At 37.3% G+C, this 18,766-nt stretch overlaps 1 protein-coding gene across 1 annotated transcript in view; it reads left to right on the top strand.

The window, feature by feature from the left end:
* The first annotated feature begins 289 nt into the window (after positions 1-289).
* KIFAP3 (kinesin associated protein 3) overlaps positions 290-18,766 on the top strand; it is a 185,583-nt gene continuing 167,106 nt past the window's right edge. Inside the window, exon 1 of the mRNA XM_021682645.2 lies at positions 290-479. Within this exon, the coding sequence (XP_021538320.1) occupies positions 448-479 (32 nt within the window). The 5' untranslated portion in view covers positions 290-447. The remainder of the gene's footprint in view (positions 480-18,766) is intronic.

The raw sequence follows: 18,766 nt of genomic DNA on the forward strand, positions 1-18,766 counted from the left end.
ATTCCAATTCGGCTGACTGGGATGACTCTTCCAATTTCCATCCTCAAGGGGGCGGTGATCAAGAAACCATTTCTTGACCACACAGGCCGAAATCTGCCGCAAAAACCTTCACGCTCTGCTCCTGGGTGCGTCAGATTAATCCCAGGGCTCAGCACCTCACACTGAGCCTGCGCATACGGCGCGGCGGAGGGGGCGCATGCGCCTTAAGGCGGGGCTGGCGGGGGCGGCTCTGGGCGGGTCTGGGTCCCTCCAGTGTTTTGGGGCCTAGGCGCTGTGGGAGGAGCCGGCGGCCTCACCGTGGTAACCGCAGCGCCGCTGCCCCGCCTTGCAGGCCTCTGGACTGTCATCGCCTTTGGGTGTGGGGATACTTTGGCCACCGTCCCCGGAAACAGCTCCGCCGGTTTTCTCAGATACCCCCATCCTCCCCAAGCTGCCGTCGCCGCCGCCATGCAAGGGGAGGACGCCAGATACCTCAAAAGGTGACCACTCCCCAAGGCTCAGCCCTTCCTTCCTTCCCGGGCCCCGAAGATATTCTTAGAGGTCCTTGGGTTGGCTTTGAGATGTCACTGGGCAAAGCTAGAAGCTTAGAGGAGGGGTGGAAGACGGGGAGAAGTCACGGAAAGGAAAGGGGAAAGGTGCATTGGGAAAAGAGGACAGGGCCCTTCGGGGGGGCGAGGCTCCCCAGCCTCTTACCTGGCTCAGCGGGACCCTGACAGCATTGAAGATGGTTTCCTTGCTACGTACATCACATTGTTCACGGGAGAAGGGCGAAGGACCGAGTAAACCGCGTCTTCCTCCCTTCCAAGTCCCCCACTTGGACTCTCCATTTTTCCTTAGTAGAATAAATCCCTTGGGAGCCCGGGAATGAAGTCTTCTGGTGCCTCTGCTGTCTGTCTCCTGTTTGGGGTTCACTGCCATGGGATTTTTGAAACGATGAAGAGAGAAGTGGCTTTTAATTAATGGGAATCTGGGCTGAGATGGTTCCTTCCAGCGTATTTCTGCTCTCCTCAACTATTTCATCCATTTGACTGCCATGTATACAGTATAATTTTTGTAGGAGGTTCATAATTATCAAGAGGTCCAGGAGCTTGTCGTGGAACGGGCCATAATATATTTAGCTTAAAAATATTTGTAGTACTGATTACTCTTTAAAGAAAATTGTATCTGTTGGGATTATTTATTTGACTCCTGTCAAATATAAGATCATCCCTGATGAAAAGGATACCTGTCACTGGACCAAGAGTTAGCAGTGATCCAATAGAAAACAGTCTTAATTAGGACTCTCCATTTTTAGTTAAGTCACTGTTACTGATAGGTTAAAGTACACAGGGAGAGTCATATATATTTTTTTGGACACAGTTTCCTTATTTAAATATGGGGCAAATATTACTTTATGAGAGATATGCCAAAAATACTGAAAATACTTTTAAAAGATAAAACATGCATATAATGTGGTGGCATTATTTCAAGTCGTAATATACTTTTACTGAATATGTTCATCCTGGCTTGACACGGCCTTAATCATCACAGAAAGATTTTCTAACCTTTAATCGATTCTTAAAAGGGATTCAAACGATTTTAAGATCAGTCAGTCAACCAACTGCACTGCCTTTGCAGGTCTGAGGCGTTTATTGCCTGCCTTTCTCATTGTATATGTATATATCTGAAACTGTCAACCAGGTTTTATCAGTAAAATTTTTATAGCAATGTGTAGTCATGACTAGTATATAGTATTTGTTTCCTCACCGAATTTTGCTTACATTGATATTTTAAAGTATCTTGATTGAAAATTTTATGACAGGGGACACCTGGGTGGCTCAGTCCGTTAGGTGGCTGCCTTTGGCTCAGGTCATGATCCCAGGTCCTGGGATTGAGTCCTGCATCGAGCCTGCTTCTCCCTCTGCCTGCCATTCCCCCTGCTTGTGCTCTTGCTCACTCTCTCTCGCCTGCACTGTCTCCCTCTAGCAAGTAAAATAAATAAAATCTTTTTAAAAAAAATTTTAAAAATTTTACGACAGAAGAAGTTTGCATTGCTTATTGCTGACATATAATCATACAGGCCTGATGGATTATGATGTCTGGCAGAACCTTCCATTTTAATTATTGGTTCTTAGATAATGATTACACATATTCCTTTTGTAAATTTTTTAGATTTCGTTTTCAAAAGGACGGTAACATGTTTTCAATCTAATAGATTCACTCTAATTTTAATTAGCTGATTTCAGTAGTTTCATTGTAGTTATCACTGAGGAATCTCTAATCTCTTTATGTTTAAATGTGTAGTAGATTATAGAATCAAATCCAGTTTCATTTTTGTTCTGCTACCAGTTTTGATTCAGTAGTGCTTAATGAATACCTAGTATATGCTTACCATTGTTCTGGTCACTGGGGAAATGATTAAATGGACATAGTTCATGTCCTCAATCAGATATACACAAACATAGACAATTATTTGTGATTTTGGGTTTTTTAGCCTCCTCTTAAAACTTTCTAATGGCTTTCCATTGCTTTTAGAGTTAGAGCACCTACCTTTTCAGCTTTCTCTCTCTTTGCTTCCCTCCCACCCCCAATAATTTTCATACCTGAGCCTTACAGAAATAACTTCTTTTAGATCTCTGTGTTTCAGTGTTAGGTTCCAAATGCCCTTCTCATTGTCTGGAACTTGCCCTGTTATTCACCTAGCTAACTCCTCATTTTTCCTATTTTTGCTTAAATGTCACTTTTTCCAAAAAGTCTTTCCTGAGCTGCTATTTTCTCATCCCACAATCCACAATCCAGGTCAGATATACCTGCTAGGTTCTCATGATACCAAATACCTTGTCTTTACCCACTCTTACTAGTATATTGTTATTGTTTTGTGTTTCCTTCCGGTCTATAAAATCCAAAAGGCTAAGGAGCTATATATCTTACTTCTCATTGTATCCTCAGCACACAGCACAGTGCTTGGAACATAAGTACTCACTACATAGTTATTAAATGAAGTGAAAATAAGGCTACAAAGAAAAATGGGCCAAATCATACAGGAATTAGGAGCCATAGTAAAAAGTTGAGAATTGTTAAAGCAGTGGGGAACCATTGAAGGATTTTAAGAGTAAATGGCATTCATTCATTCATTCAATAGTTACTTGAAATTCTTTCATGTAAAAGTCACTCAGCTGAGTGATTAAAAGTATTGGATGAATGATATGTACTTTCTCTGCTTTATGGTGCTTGTAATGTAGCAAGGAATACAGACTTTAAATAATATATAATCAGAAGTAATTATTGTATTTATGATAAGTGCTATAAATATATGATAAGCAAAATCAATATATGTCCTTTGTGTAAAGCTTTTTTTTTGTATACTATATAATGTTTTCAACATCCATTGTGTTTTAGCATTCATTAGTACTTCATTCCATTTAATAGCTGAATGATAATTGATTGTGTGGATATAGCACATTTTGATTATCCATTCATCTGTTGATGGACATTTAGAGTGTTTCTGTCTATTTGCTACTGTGAGTAAAGCTGCTTTGAACGTTCCTGTACTAGTTTTTGTTTCAATACCTTTTTTCATTCTCTGGTATATCCCTAGTTCTTGCAGGGTATTGTACTCATTCTATATTTATCTTATTGAGGAACCACCAAACTGTTTTTCACAGTGACAGCACCATGTTACATTCCCCCCAGCAGTGTATGAGAGCTCCAATTTTTCGAATCACCAACAGTTGTTATTTATTTTTTTAAATTATGGCCATTCAGTGGATGTGAAGTAGTATCTTATTGTGGTTTTGATATGCATTTCTCTAGTTACTAGTGACATTGAGCAATTTTTCATATGCTTCTTGGCCTTTGTCTATCTTCTTCGGAGAAAAGAGTTCTTTATATGTTCTAGATACTAGACTCTTATCAGAAAAATGGTTTGCAAATATTTTGTCCCATTCTGTGGTTGTTTTTTTCATTCTCTTCATAGTATCCTTCCTTATGCAAAAGTTTTAAATCTTGATGAAGTCCAATTTAATTTTTTCTTTAGTTGTTTTTGATACCATTATTTAAGAAACCATTGGCCAAATAGTTAATTTCTGCTTTTGTTTCCCTTGCCTCAGGAGACCTATCTAGAAAGATGTTGCTAAAGCTGATGTCAGAGAAATTACTGGATATCCACACATAAAGGAATGAAATTGGACCTTTACTTTATACCACATAATTAACTCTAGGATTCTTAGGGTTCATATCTCACATTTAGGTCCTTAATCCACTTTGAGTTTATTTTTGTGTATAGTGTAAGAGAGTGGTCCAGTTTCATTCTTTTGCATGTAGCAAAATAAAAAGCTTCTGCACAGCAAAGGAAACAATCAACAAAACTAAAAGACAATCTACTGAATCAGAGAACATATTTGCAAACAACGTATCTGAAAAAGGGTTAGTATCCAAAATATATAAAGAACTTATACAACTCAATACCAAAAAAAACAAGTATTCAAATTAAAAAACAGACAGAAGACATGAACAGACATTCTCCAAAGAAGATATACAGGTGGCCAAAAGACACATGAAAAGATGCTCAACATCACTCATCATCAGGGAAATGCAAATCAAAACTACAATGAGATACCACTTCACACCTGTCAGAATGGCTAAAATCAAAATCATAAGAAACAAGTGTTAGCCAGGATGTGGAGAAGAAGGAACGAATCTTCATGCATTGTTGTTGAGAATGCAAACTGGTGCAGTCACTGTGGAAGACTGTGGAGGTTCCTCAAAAACTTAAAAATAGAACTACCCTATGATCTAGTAATGCAATACTAGGTATTGATCAAAAAAATACAGAAACACTAATTCAAAGGGATAGATAACCCTATGTTTATTGCAGCATTATTTATAATAACCAAATTATGGAAGCAGTTCCTGTGTCCATCGACAGGTGAATGAATAAAGGAGAGGTGATGTATATATATATATATATATACATACACAATGAAATATTATTCACCCACCAAAAAGAATGAAATCTTGCCATTTGCAACAACATGGATGGATCTGGAGAGAGTCCCTCTCTCTCTTCACTTATGCTAAGTGAAGTAAGTCAGTGAGAGAAAGACAAATACCATATGATTTCTGTCATATGTGGAATTTAAGAAACAAACGAATGGAAAAAAGAGAGACAAACTGAGAAACAAACACTTAAATATAGAGAACAAACTGATGGTTACCAGAGGAGAGGTGGGTGAGGGAATGGGTAGAATAGCTGATGGGGATTAAAGAGTACACTTATGATGAGCACTGGGTGATGTATAGAATTGTTGAATCATTATATTGTATACCTGAAGCTAATATAACACTGTATATTAACTATGCAGGTATTAAAATTTAAAAATTAATTAAAAAAAAGAAACCATTGTCACATCCAAAGCCATAAAGACTTGCCTCTATGTTTTCTAAGAGTTTTATCATTTTAGCTCTAAAATTTGTTTTTGATCCATCTTGTGTTAATTATGTGGTATAAAGTAAGGGTCCAATTTCATTCTTTTGCATGTGGATATCTGGTTGTCCTGGCACCATCTGTTAAAGGGATCAATCTTTCCTCAGTGAAAGATCTTGCTACCTTTGTTGAAAATCAATTGATATTAGATGTAAGGGCTTACTTCTGGACTCAATTCTGTTCCATTGATCTATATGTCTATTTTTATGCTAGTACTTCACTGTTTTGATTACTGTAACTTTGTAGTATATTTTGAAATTGGAAAGTGTGTCTTCCAACTTTGTTCTTTCTCAAGACTGTTTTGGCTACTGAGGGTCCCTTGTGTTTCCATATGAATTTTAGGATCCCTTTTCCATTTCTGTAAAAGAATCTATGAACAAGGGGTGTCTGCCCATTTATTTAATCCTTATCAATTTCTTCAACAACATTTTGTAGTTTTCACTGTATGAGTGCTACACCTCTCTGCTTAAATTTATTAGTATTTTTATTCTTTTTTTAAAAAGATTCATTAATTTGAGAGAGAGAGCGTGCGCGCGCGCACATGAGTGGGAGTGTCAGCGGGAGAAGGAGAGAGAATCTCACTGGATGTGGGGCTCCATCTCCAGACCATGAGATCACAACCTGAGCCAAAACCAAGAGCTGGACGCTTAACCGACTGTGCCACTCAGGCGCCCCTTAGTATTTTATTCTTTTTGATTGTAAGTGAAATTGTTTTCTTAACTTCCTTCTGGGAATTTTCACTGTTAGTATATAGAAATACAACTGATTTTCTGTGTGCTGATAGTGTATTCTGTAACTGCTGAATTTATTAGCTTTAACAGTTCTCAACATATGAGATCATATCATCTGCAGATAGAGATAGTATTCTTCTTTTCCAATAGGGACGCTTTTATTTTTTTTTTCCATACCTCAGTGCTCTGGCTTGAACTTCCAGTACTATGTTGAATAGAAGTGGGTAAAAGTGGGCATACTTGTCTTATTCCTATTCTTAAGAGAAAGCTTTTATTCTTTTACCATTGAGTATAATATTAGCTGTAGGTTTTTCATACATGCCTTTTATCATATTGAATTTGAATGTCATTTGAATTTCCTTGTATTCCTAATTTATTAAATGTTTTTATTTGAAAAGGTGTTAGGTTTTGTCAAATCCTTTTTCTGCATCAATTGGAATAATCATGTACATTTTTCTGTGTTAATGTGGTGTGTTACATTGATTGATTATCATATGTATAACTTCCTTGCATTCCTAGGATAGAACCGACTTGGTCATTGCTTGTAATCCTTTTAATATACTGGGGGATACTGTTGGCTAGTATTTTGAGGACTTTTGCATCTATATTCATAAAAGATAGAACTATCCCTTTATAAAGGGTATTTATAAAAGATAGTCTATTTTTGTGTGTCTTTGTCTCACTTTGGTATCAGAGTAATGTTGACCTCATAGAATGAGTTAGGAAGTATTCCTTCCTTATCTAGTTTTTGGAGGAGTTTGAGAAGGATTGATGTTAATTTTTCCTTGCATATTTGGTAGAACTCACCAATGAAGCCATCTGATCCTGGACTTTTCTTTTTTGGGAAGTTTTTGACCACTGATTCAATCTCATTACTTATATAGATCTATTCAGAATTTCTGTTTCTTTTGAAATTATGAGTTAATCATGTAGTTTGTGTATTTCTAGGAACTTGTCCATTTCATCTAGGTTATCTAGGTGTTGGCTTCCAATTGTTTATAGTATTCTTTTTATCTGTGTAGGTCAGTAGTAGTGTCCCACTTAAATTTCTAATTCTAGTAATTTGAGTCTTCTCTCTTTTTTCTTAATTTAACTAGAGGTTTGCCAATTTTGGGGTTTTTCAAGCAACTTTGGATTTTATTTTCTCTTTTGCTTATCCTCTATTTTTTTTTAAGATTTATTTATTTTAGAAGGAGAGGGAGACAGCACAAGGGGAGGAGCAATGGGAGAGGATGAGAGGGAATCTTAGGCAGGCTCCTGACACAGGGCTTCATCTCATGACCCTGAAATTAGGACCTGAGCCAAAACCAAGAGTTGGATGCTTAACTGACTGAGCCATCCAGGCACCCCTCTAGTCTCTATTTCTTTTATCTTTATTATTTCCTACCTTCTACAAGCTTGGGATTTAGTTAATTCTTTTTCTGGTTCCTGAAGGTGTAAAATCAGGTAATTGATTTGAAATGTTTATTGAACTATAATTGACATATTAGTTTCAGGTGCATATCTAATGATTTGTATGTATTCATATATATTGTGAAATGATCACCACAGTAAGTCTAGTTAACATCCATTACCGTAATGTTTTTTTTTTTTAAGATTTTATTTATTCATGAGAGACAGAGAGAGAGAGAGAGAGAGAAGCAGGCTCCCAAGGAGCAGGGAGCCCGATGTGGGACTCGATCCCAGGACCCTGGGATCATGACCTGAGCCGAAGGCAGACGCTTAACCATCTGAGCCACCCAGGCGCCCTTACCGTAATGTTTTTTCTTGTGATGAAAACTTTTAAGATTTAGTCTCTTAGCAATTTCCAAGTATACAGTACAACATTATTAACTGTAGTCACAATGCTGTACATTATATCCCCAGGACTTATTTCTTTTATAACTGGAAATTTGTACCTTTTGACTACCTTCACCTGTTTTGCCCACCTGCCACTCCCTACCTTTGGCAACTACCAATCTATTCTGTGTATCTGTGAGTTTGAGTTTGTTTTGTTCTTAGATTCCACATAAAAGTGAGATCATACAGAATTTCTCTCTCTCTCTCTCTCTCTGACTTATTTCACATAGCATAATGCCCTCAAGGTCCATCCATGTTGTCACAAATGGCAATATTTCGCACATATACACATACATACACCTCATTTTCTTTATCCACTTATCCATTGATGGACACTTAGGTTGCCTCTATGTATTGGCTATTGTAAATAATGCTGCAGTGAACACGGGGGTGTGTATATCTTTTTGACTTAGTGTTGTTTCCTTCGGATAAATACTCAGAAGTGGATTTGCTGGATCATATGGTAGTTCTATGTTCAATTTCTTGAGAAGACTCTATATGGTTTTCCATAGTGGCTGCATTGATTTAAATTCCTACCGACAGTGTACAAGGGTTCCTTTTTCTCCACATCCTTACCAACACTTGCTGTTTCTTGTCTTTTTGATAATAGCCATTCTAACAGGTCTGAGGTGATATCTCATGTGGTTTCGATTTGCATTTCACTGATTAGAGATTTTGAGCATCTAGAAATTTTGAGCATTTTTTCATGTACCTTTTGGCCATCTGTATGTCTTCTTTGGAAAAATGCCTATTCATATCCTCTACTGATTTTTTAATCAGATTGGGTATTTGATTTTTTTTTTTTTTGCTGTTGAACTCTGTGAGGTCTTTATATACTTTGGATATTAACCCATTATCAGATATATTATTGGCAAATATATCCTCACATTTAATATGTCACCTTTTCATTTTTGTTTCTTTTATTGGGCAGAAGATTTTTAGTTTGATTTAGGCTCATTTATTTTTGTTTTTGTTGCCTTTGCTTGTGGTATCAAATAAAAAAAAAAAATTGCCAAGACCTATGGCAAGAAGCTTACTGCCTATATTTTCTTCTATGAGTTTTATGGTTTTAGGTCTTAGGTTCAACCCTTTAATCCATTTTGAATTAATTTTTGTATATTGTGTAAGATAATGGTCCAGTTTCATTCTTTTGCATATAGCTGTCCAATTTTCCAAACACCATTTATTGAAGAGACTATCCTTTCTCTGTTATATATTCCTGGTTCCTTTGCTGTAAACTAATTGGCCGTGTATGTGTGGGTTTATTTCTGGGCTCTGTATTCTGTTGATATATATGTCTGTTTTTATGCAAATACCATACTGTTTTGATTACTGTAACTTTGTAGTATAGTTTGAAACCAGAAAATGTGGGGCACCTGGGTGACTCAGTCTGTTAAGCATCTGCCTTAGGCTCAGGTCATAATCCCGGGACCCTGAGATCAAGCCCCCTATCAGGCTGTCTGCTCAGCTGGGAGTCTGCTTCTTCCTCTGCCTCTGCCACTTCCCCTACTTGTATTCTCTCTCTCTCTGTGTCAAATAAATAGATAAAATTAAAAAAAAAAATGAAACAAACAGGAAATGTGATGCCTCTAGCTTTGTTGTTCTTTCTCAAAATTGCTTTGGTTATTCAGGGTCTTTTGTGGTTCCATACACATTTTAGGATTGTTTGTTCAATTTCTGTGAAAAATGCCATTGGGATTTTGATCAGGATTGTGTTGAATTTGTAGATTTCTTTGGGTGATTTCTAGATTACTGACGTTTTATCAATATTCTTCCAGTCCTTAAGCACAGAATATCTTTTCATTATTTGTATTGTGTTTAGTTTCTTTCATCAGTATTTTACAGTTTTCAGTGTATAGGTGTTTTACCTTCTTGGTTAAACTTATTTCTAGTTATGTTATTCTTTTTGATGTAATTGTAAATGGGATTATTTTCTTAATTGCTCTTAAGAGGTTCATCATTAATGTATGGAAATGCAACTGAAATTTAATATTGGTTTTTGTAACCTGCAACTTTCTTGAATTTATTAGTTTTGTTTTTTTTTTGGTTTTTTTTGACAGATTTTAAAGTCATTGTATATTCTTTTAAATTTTAGAGGTACACATTAACTTTCCCTTAGCACCTGTAAAACAAAAATTACAGCACTAACACAGCTTTTAACAATGTATTTTAAATAACAGCTTTTAACAATGTATTTTATTTTCCTTTTTAAATTAAGTTCATTTAAATTTTAAAATGCAACCCCAGGCTGATATAAAGAAGACTGGTAACCTGGCTGGAGGAAATTTTACGCCAAAGAGTAGATCTTTTAGGCGGAAAGAGGAGATACAGAGGTAATGAAGTGATTTTTAAAAGGAAGTGATAGGAAAGGAAGGAGCAAAGAAATGTAGCAACATATCTGGAAATAGAATTACTGCTGTAGGCTGCAAAACCTCAATTAAGCCAAATATGTATGCCAATACACCTCTTTCAGGGGGAAGACTGGGAGATGGGTGTTTCTACTCCCTCTGTGCTGATACCTAGAGTGATAAGCCAGTTAAGAACGGTTTCTTTGCTGACATCCCTTTGAACTCATGAACACGAGCCCTGCTGGCCACCAGAACCAGGCAACCACGGGGTATCCCCTGGGTGGTAGCCACAAAAACCAAGCACCAGACAAGTATACAAGCTCCTCTCCAGGAGATACCGGCACTCCAGAGCATAGCAGAAGGAGAATGTGAAGATAACAGCTGCCCTCCCAGGTCCCTGATGAGGATTGCAACCAGCCTTCAGCTGTGTGTTTATTTAGAAGCCTGTCCTTCAGGCCACAGCTCTGAAGATAAGCTAATAGACCTCTTTCACAGATAGATTGGGTACCTCAATCTTCTGCCTCTCTGCTGTGCCCTGGGGGTGGTAGTGAGTTAAGAACTCTTTCTCCATTTGTTACAGTGCTGTGGGACCTGGATGTGTAAGCCCTGATGACCATCAGAGCCAAGTGATCTAGAGGTGACCCCTAGGTGGCATCTGCAGAAATCAGGGCACCAATCAATGGTACATGTTCTTTTCTGAGAGAGACTGGTTAGCTGGAGCAAAGCAGAGGGAGAATGCAAAGATGGTACCCACTGGCCTCTGTCTTTGGAAAGTATTTCATTAGGCCCATACATGTATATTAAATTAGATGCCTGCTCCACAGGTTGACTTTTTAAGATAAGCAAATAAGTCTGTTTCACAGAAATTCTGGGCACTTGTCATCTGCCTCTGCACTGGGCTTTGGGGTGAGTGAGTCCATACACATAAGCCCTTTAAGAACTGTTTCTCTCTTCACTCTAGCCTTATGGGTCTCATGGACACGAGCTCTGTTGGCTTTCAATGCTAGATTTATTGGGGCTCATCTCCCAGGTGCCGGTCTTAAAATTTGAGGTGTTAGGTGTGGGGTTCAAACCCTTTGCTCCTCAGGCTGAAGCTCAGGTTTGTGAGTTCCCTCCTGATTGTGGGTCACTGTGGCAGGGATGGGATTTGTGGTGAGATTGTATCTCAGCTTCTCCTTCCCACTTCAGTGTGGATTTTTTTTTCATTCACTTAAAGTGTAGGAGTCACGCAGCTAATTTTTAGGGTTTTTTCCCCAGAGGAAAGTTTTTCCTATGTAGCTACAGATTTGATGTGTCTGTGGGAGGATTTTGAGTTCAGAATCCTCCTATGCTACCATCTTGAATGGAAACTTGTAATAAATCCTTTTGACAGCAATACTTTTTTTAAAAAAAGTACCTGTTTAATGAAAGATTAATGAATTTTTGTTTTTCTAGAAAATTGATCAATGTGTAATGTAATGTGAGCATTTTTTCTTTTAAGGATCATAATGATATCATCAACCGCATAAAGTCTAGAAATATCAGGATATACTTAAGAAATTATTAATTAAGAACATTGTACCCCAGGATAACAATTACCACATGGAGTTATAGAAGGTGTATTTTATATCACTCTGTGAAGCATAGACTTCACATTGACATAAAAAATTATTTTTCTAAATTAATTTAGCATATTTTAGGTTCTAGTTTTTTTATGCATATAAAAAAATAAAGGAGAGCTGTTATTGAGAAGGCTCCATTAGTTGAAAAAATTTACAGTTAAAAGACAGCCGTTTTGATATGTCATAAGATGCTCCAAAAGATAATCAGTTAATTCTAATAATCAGTTATAATTTTTTTAAATCTAATACATGGGTTCCAGGTAAAGCATTTGGAAGCTCATTCTCTTGATATTTAAACATCTGACGTCATTATGAATTGCATGTTAAATACAGTTTGAAAGTTCAGCATTTAAGGTAAAATTATTCATTTTGTGGTGATAATTCAAATATATATTTGGTGAGGCACATTGTTATGGTAAAATTTTCACACTAAATCAACCATCAACAGCAGATATGTACTTGTTATAGGTTGCATTCAGACATAATTCATAACAGTATCCAAATTAGTGAGACTATTTTACCAACTAAAATAGAATTTGAAGCCTTGGTTGTCAATGTTGAAATATTTGTATCATACATAGAGTAACTGAATTACAAAATGTTTTGAGCCTTTGTAGAAGTACTTTGTAAATCAGCAAAGTATGGTTTTGAATGTTTTGTAAATGAATCCTGTAAATTTTGTTCAACATCAGTTAGAAATAATTAAGGTGTTCAACAAATGGAGAATCTGGAATGTATGAATTTCTAAAGGCAAAGCATTGTCTTATAAAGTGACTACATAGTAAATTTTAAATATATGTTACTATATAGTATAATATGACCTTAGTTGTAATATATGTATTTTGTGTATTCAGTCACAGTGCCAGGGAGAATGGGAGGGGTTTATCCATCCATAATTTCCATCAGGCCCCACGTTGACATAAACAATAACTTGTGTTACTCTTACGTAAAGTGCTATTCAATGTAGTTTCAGCCCTACCAGATTGCTACCCTTACGCCTCTCCTATAAAGAAATTCTAGAGCTGCCACTCTATTATTTATATGTGGATAGAAAAATATCTGAATGTATATGTGCTAAATTTATAACAGCTGGTTTCTTCTAGGTTTTTGAGTTTCTTTCTTTCTTTGTAAATTCTGTGTAATACTTTTCCTATAAAAACATAATCTGCTTTAGTGATAAAGAAAATTTAAAATATTTGACGAACTTACTACTGTCTTAAAACACACGGGCACATAAAAGCAAACAAAAACTAGAAAGGAGTGGTGAGATTCTTTGATCTATTTGATTTCTTTGAGAAAGGCAAGATATCAGACCAGAAGACAACAGTTATGCTTTTATCTCACTTCTTAATATGCGGAAGACCTACTGTGAAAATGGTGGTTGGAGATTCCTCTTAGGATCTGCACTTATATTTTATCCTTCTGGTTCTTTTCATTGAATTGGATACAGCAGTTACCCCCTTCTCTATAGGAAATTCAAGAGTGGGATTGCTCTTCATCTCATCAGGAAGCAAATAGCTAGTTTACTTTACAATTAAGATAGTTTGTGTTGTGCTTGCTATATACTACATCTTTTTATTTTTTTTTTAAGCTCTTCTTTTGAGTCCCGTGATTCTTTAGCTTTTCATTGCTACCCTCAACTTATATCCATTTATCTTACCTTTTGGACTCTGTAACATACTGTTTAGTATATGTGTGTTTATCTTATTTCCTAATTGTTTTTACTGGCCTGCCTGGTTTCTAGTTGCTTTCATTCCTTACAAACTCTGTTCTGTACATCTTACTGTCAGTTTAGTTGCTGACCTACCTACACTCTAGCATTGTTGTATTTGATTTCCTGCCCTGTCTCTGTACTTGACTCTTAGTCATGACCCATACAGATTCCATGTTATGTTTTAGGTTTTCATAAAGAATTCTGATGAAAAGATCATTTTAAAGATTACATTGAAATATGAATAATAAAACATTTATTTCCTTTTTTTTAGTCACTTTAGTGAGGCAACTAGAAATTTTTTTTAATTTTATTATGTTATGATAATCACCATACGTTACATCATTAGTTTTTGATGTAGTGTTCCATGATTCATTGTTTGCATATAACACCCAGTATACCATTCAGTACATGCCCTCTTTAATACCCATCCCCCCACCTCCCTCCCCTCTAGAACCCTCAGTTTGTTTCTCAGAGTCCACAGTGTCTCATGGTTCATCTCCCCCACCGATTTCCCCCCCTTCATTTCTCCCTTCTTACTATCTTCTTTTTCTTTTTTTTAACATATAATGTATTATTTGTTTCAGAGGTACAGGTCTGTGATTCAGCAGTCTTACACAATTCACAGTGCTCACCATAGCACATACCCTCCCCAGTGTCTATCACCCAGCCACACCATCGCTCCCACCCCCCACCACTCCAGCAACCCTCAGTTTGTTTCCTGAGATTAAGAATTCCTCATATCAATGAGGAATGTAAGGTCATGGAATACATGTCTTTCTCTGATTGACTTATTTCACCCAGCATAATACCTTCCAGTTCCATCCATGTCGTTGCAAATGCCAAGATTTCATTCCTTTTGATGACTGCATAATATTCCATTGTACATATATACCACATCTTCTTTATCCATTCATCTGTCTATGGACATCTTGGCTCTTTCCATAGTTTGGCTATTGTGAACATTGCTACTATAAACATTGGGGTGCACGTACCCCTTCGGATCCCTACATTTGTATCTTTGGGGTAAATACCCAGTAGTGCAATTGCTGGGTCGTATGGTAGCTCTATTTTCAACTTTTTGAGGAACCTCCGTACAGTTTTCCAGAGTGGCTGCACCAGCTTGCATTCCCACCAACAGTGTAGGAGGGTTCCCCTTTCTCCACATCCCTGCCAACATCTGTCATTTCCTGGCTTGTTAATTTTAGCCATTCTGACTGGTGTAAGGTGGTATCTCATTGAGGTTTTGATTTGGATTTCCCTGATGCCGAGTGATGTTGAGCACTTTTTCATGTGTCTGTTGGCCGTTTGGATGTCTTCTTTGGAAAAATGTCTGTTCATGCCTTCTGCCCACTTCTTGATTGGATCATTTGTTCTTTGGGTGTTGAGTTTCATAAGTTCTTTATAGATTTTGGATGCTAAACCTTTATCTGATATGTCATTTGCAAATATCTTCTCCCATTCTGTCGGTTGTCTTTTGGTTTTGTCGACTGTTTCTTTTGCTGTGCAAAAGCTTTTTATCCTGATGAAGTCCCAATAGTTCATTTTGCCCCTTGCTTCCCTTGCCTTTGGCGATGTTTCTAGGAAGAAGTTGCTGAGGCTGAGGTCGAAGAGGTTGCTGCCTGTGTTCTCCTTTAGGATTTTGATGGACTCCTGTCTCACGTTTAGGTCTTTCAACCATTTTGAGTCTATTTTTGTGTGTGGTGTAAGGAAATGGTCCAGTTTCATTCTTCTGCATGTGGCTGTCCAATTTCCCAACACCATTTGTTGAAGAGACTGTCTTTCTTCCATTGGACATTCTTTCCTGCTTTGTCAAAGATTAGTTGACCATAGAGTTGAGGGTCCACTTCTGGGCTCTCTATTCTGTTCCATTGATCTATGTGTCAGTTTTTGTGCCAGGACCATACTGTCTTGACGATTACAGCTTTGAAATAGAGCTTGAAGTCTGGAATTGTGATGCCACCAGCTTTGCTTTTCTTTTTCAACATTCCTCTGGCTATGCGGGGTCTTTTCTGGTTCCATACAAATTTTAGGATTATTTGCTTCATTTCTTTAAAAAAAGTTGATAGCATTTTGATAGGGACTGCATTGAATGTGTAGTTGCTCTGGGTAGCATTGACATCTTCACAATATCTGTTCTTCCAATCCATGAGCATGGAACGTTTTTCCATTTCTTTGTGTCTTCCTCAATTTCTTTCATGAGTAGTTTATAATTTTCTGAGTACAGATTCTTTGCCTTTTTGGTTAGATTTATTCCTAGGTATCTTATGGTTTTGGGTGCAATTGTAAATGGGATCGACTCCTTAATTTCTCTGTCTTCTATCTTGTCGTTGGTATAGGAATGCCACTGATTTCTGTGCATTGATTTTCTATCCTGCCACTTCACTGAATTCCTGTATGAGTTCCAGCAGTATCGGGGTGAAGTCTTTTGGGTTTTCCACATAAAGTATCATATCATCTGCAAAGAGTGAAAGTTTGACTCCTTTGCTGATTAGGATGCCTTTTATTTCTTTATGTTGTCTGACTGCTGTGGCTAGGACTTCTAATACTATGTTGAATAGCAGTGGTGATAGTGGACATCCCTGCTGTGGTCCTGACCTTAGGGGGAAAGCTTTCAGTTTTTCCCCATTGAGAATGATATTCGCTGTGGGTTTTTCATAGATGGCTTTTATGATCTTGAGGTATGTACCCTCTAACCCTATACTCTGAAGAGTTTTGATCAGGAAAGGATGCTGTACTTTGTCAAATGCTTTTTCTGCATCTATTGAGAGGATCATATGGTTCTTGGTCTTTCTTTTGTTAATGTATTGTATCACATTGATTGATTTGCAGATGTGGAACCAACCTTGAAGCCCAGGGATGAATCCCACTTGGTCGTGGTCAATAATCCTTTTAATGTACTGTTGGATCCTATTGGCTAGTATTTTAGTGAGAATTTTTGCATCCATGTTCATCAAGGATATTGGTCTGTAATTCTCCTTTTGGATGGGGTCTTTGTCTGGTTTGGGGATCAAGGTAATGGTGGCCTCATAAAACAAGTTTGGAAGTTTTCCTTCCATTTCTATTTCTTGGAACAGTTTCAGAAGAATAGGTACTAATTCTTCTTGAAATGTTTGGTAGAATTCCCCTGAGAAGCCATCTGGCCCTGGGCTCTTGTTTGTTGGGAGATTTGTGATGACTGCTTCAATTTCCTTAGTGGTTATAGGTCTGTTCAGGTGTTCTATTTCTTCCTGGTTCAGTTTTGGTAGGTGATACATCTCTAGGAATGCATCCATTTCTTCCAGATTATCTAATTTGCTGGCATACAGTTGCACATAATATGTTCTTATAACTGTTTGTATTTCTTTGGTGTTGGTTGTGATCTGTTCTTTTTCATTCATGATTTTATTTACTTGGGTCATTTCTCTTTTCTTTTTGATAAGTCTGGCCAGGGGTTTATCAATCTTATTAATTCTTTCAGAGAACCAGCTCCTAGTTTCGTTGATCTGTTCTACTGTTCTTTTGGTTTCTATTTCATGGATTTCTGCTCTGATCTTCATTATTTCTCTTCTCCTCCTGGGTGTAGGTCTTATTTGCTGTTCTTTCTCCAGCTTCCTTAGGTGTAGGGTTAGGTTGTGTATTTGAGACCTTTCTTGATTCTTGAGAAAGGCTTGTATTGCTATATACTTTCCTCTTAGAACTCCCTTTGCTGCCTCCCAAAGATTTTCAACAGTTGTGTTTTCATTTACATTGGTTTCCATGAATTTGTAAAATTCTTCTTTAAGTTCCTGGTTGACCCATTCATTCTTTACTAGGATGCTCTTTAGCCTCCATGTATTTGAGTTCTTTCCGACTTTCCTCTTGTGATTGAGTTCTAGTTTCAAAGCATTGTGGTCTGAAAATATGCAGGGACTCATCCCAATCTTTTGATACTGGTTGAGACCTGATTTGTGAACTAGGATGTGATCTATTCTGGAGAATGTTCCATGGGCACTAGAAAAGAATGTGTATTCTGTTGCTTTGGGATGGAATGTTCTGAATATATCTGTGAAGTCCATTTGGCCCAGTGTGTCATTTAAAGTCTTTATTTCCTTGTTGATCTTTTGCTTAGATGATCTGTCCATTTCAGTGAGGGGTGGTTCAAGTGCCCCACTATTATTTATTGTTTTCGATGTGTTTCTTTGCTTTTGTTATTAATTGCCTTATATAATTGGCTGCTCCCATGTTAGGGCATAGATTATACAATTGTTAGATCTTCTTGTTGGAGAGACCCTCTAAGTAGGATATAGTGTCCTTCCTCATCTCTTATTACAGTCTTTGGTTTAAAATCTAATTTGTCTGATATAAGGATTGCCACCCCAGCTTTCTTTTGGTGTCCATTAGCATGGTAAATGGTTTTCCAACCCCTCACTTTCAATCTGGGTGTGTCTTTGGGTCTAAAATGAGTCTCTTGCAGACAGCATATGATGGGTCTTGTTTTTTTTCTCCAACCTGACAGCCTGTGTCTTTTGATTGGGGCATTTAGCCCATTTACATTCAAGGTAACTATTGAAAGATATGAATTTAGTGCCATTGTATTGCCTGTCAGGTGACTGTTACTGTATATTGTCTGTTCCTTTCTGGTCTATGTTACATTTAGGCTCTCTCTTTGCTTAGAGGACCTCTTTCAATATTTGTTGTAGGGCTGGTTTCGTGTTTGCAAATTCCTTTAGAGTTTGTTTGTCCTGGAAGTTTTTTATCTCTCCTTCTATTTTCAATGACAGCCTAGCTGGATATAGTATTCTTGGCTGCATATTTTTCTCATTTAATGCTCTGAATATATCATGCCAGTCCTTTCTGGCCTGCCAGGTCTCTGTGGATAGGTCTGTTGCCAATCTAATGTTTCCAGCATTGTAGGTTACAGATCTCTTGTCCCGAGCTGCTTTCAGGATTTTCTCTTTGACTCGTTAAGTTTTACTATTAGATGTTGGGGAGTTGACCTATTTTTATTGATTTTGAGGGCGGTTCTCTGTGCCTCCTGGATTTTGATGCCTGTTTCCTTCACCAAATCTGCTATAATTTGCTCCAATATACCTTCTGCCCTTCTCTCTCTT

The sequence above is a fragment of the Neomonachus schauinslandi genome, chromosome 6, assembly GCF_002201575.2.
Source record: "Neomonachus schauinslandi chromosome 6, ASM220157v2, whole genome shotgun sequence".
NCBI lineage: Eukaryota > Metazoa > Chordata > Mammalia > Carnivora > Phocidae > Neomonachus > Neomonachus schauinslandi.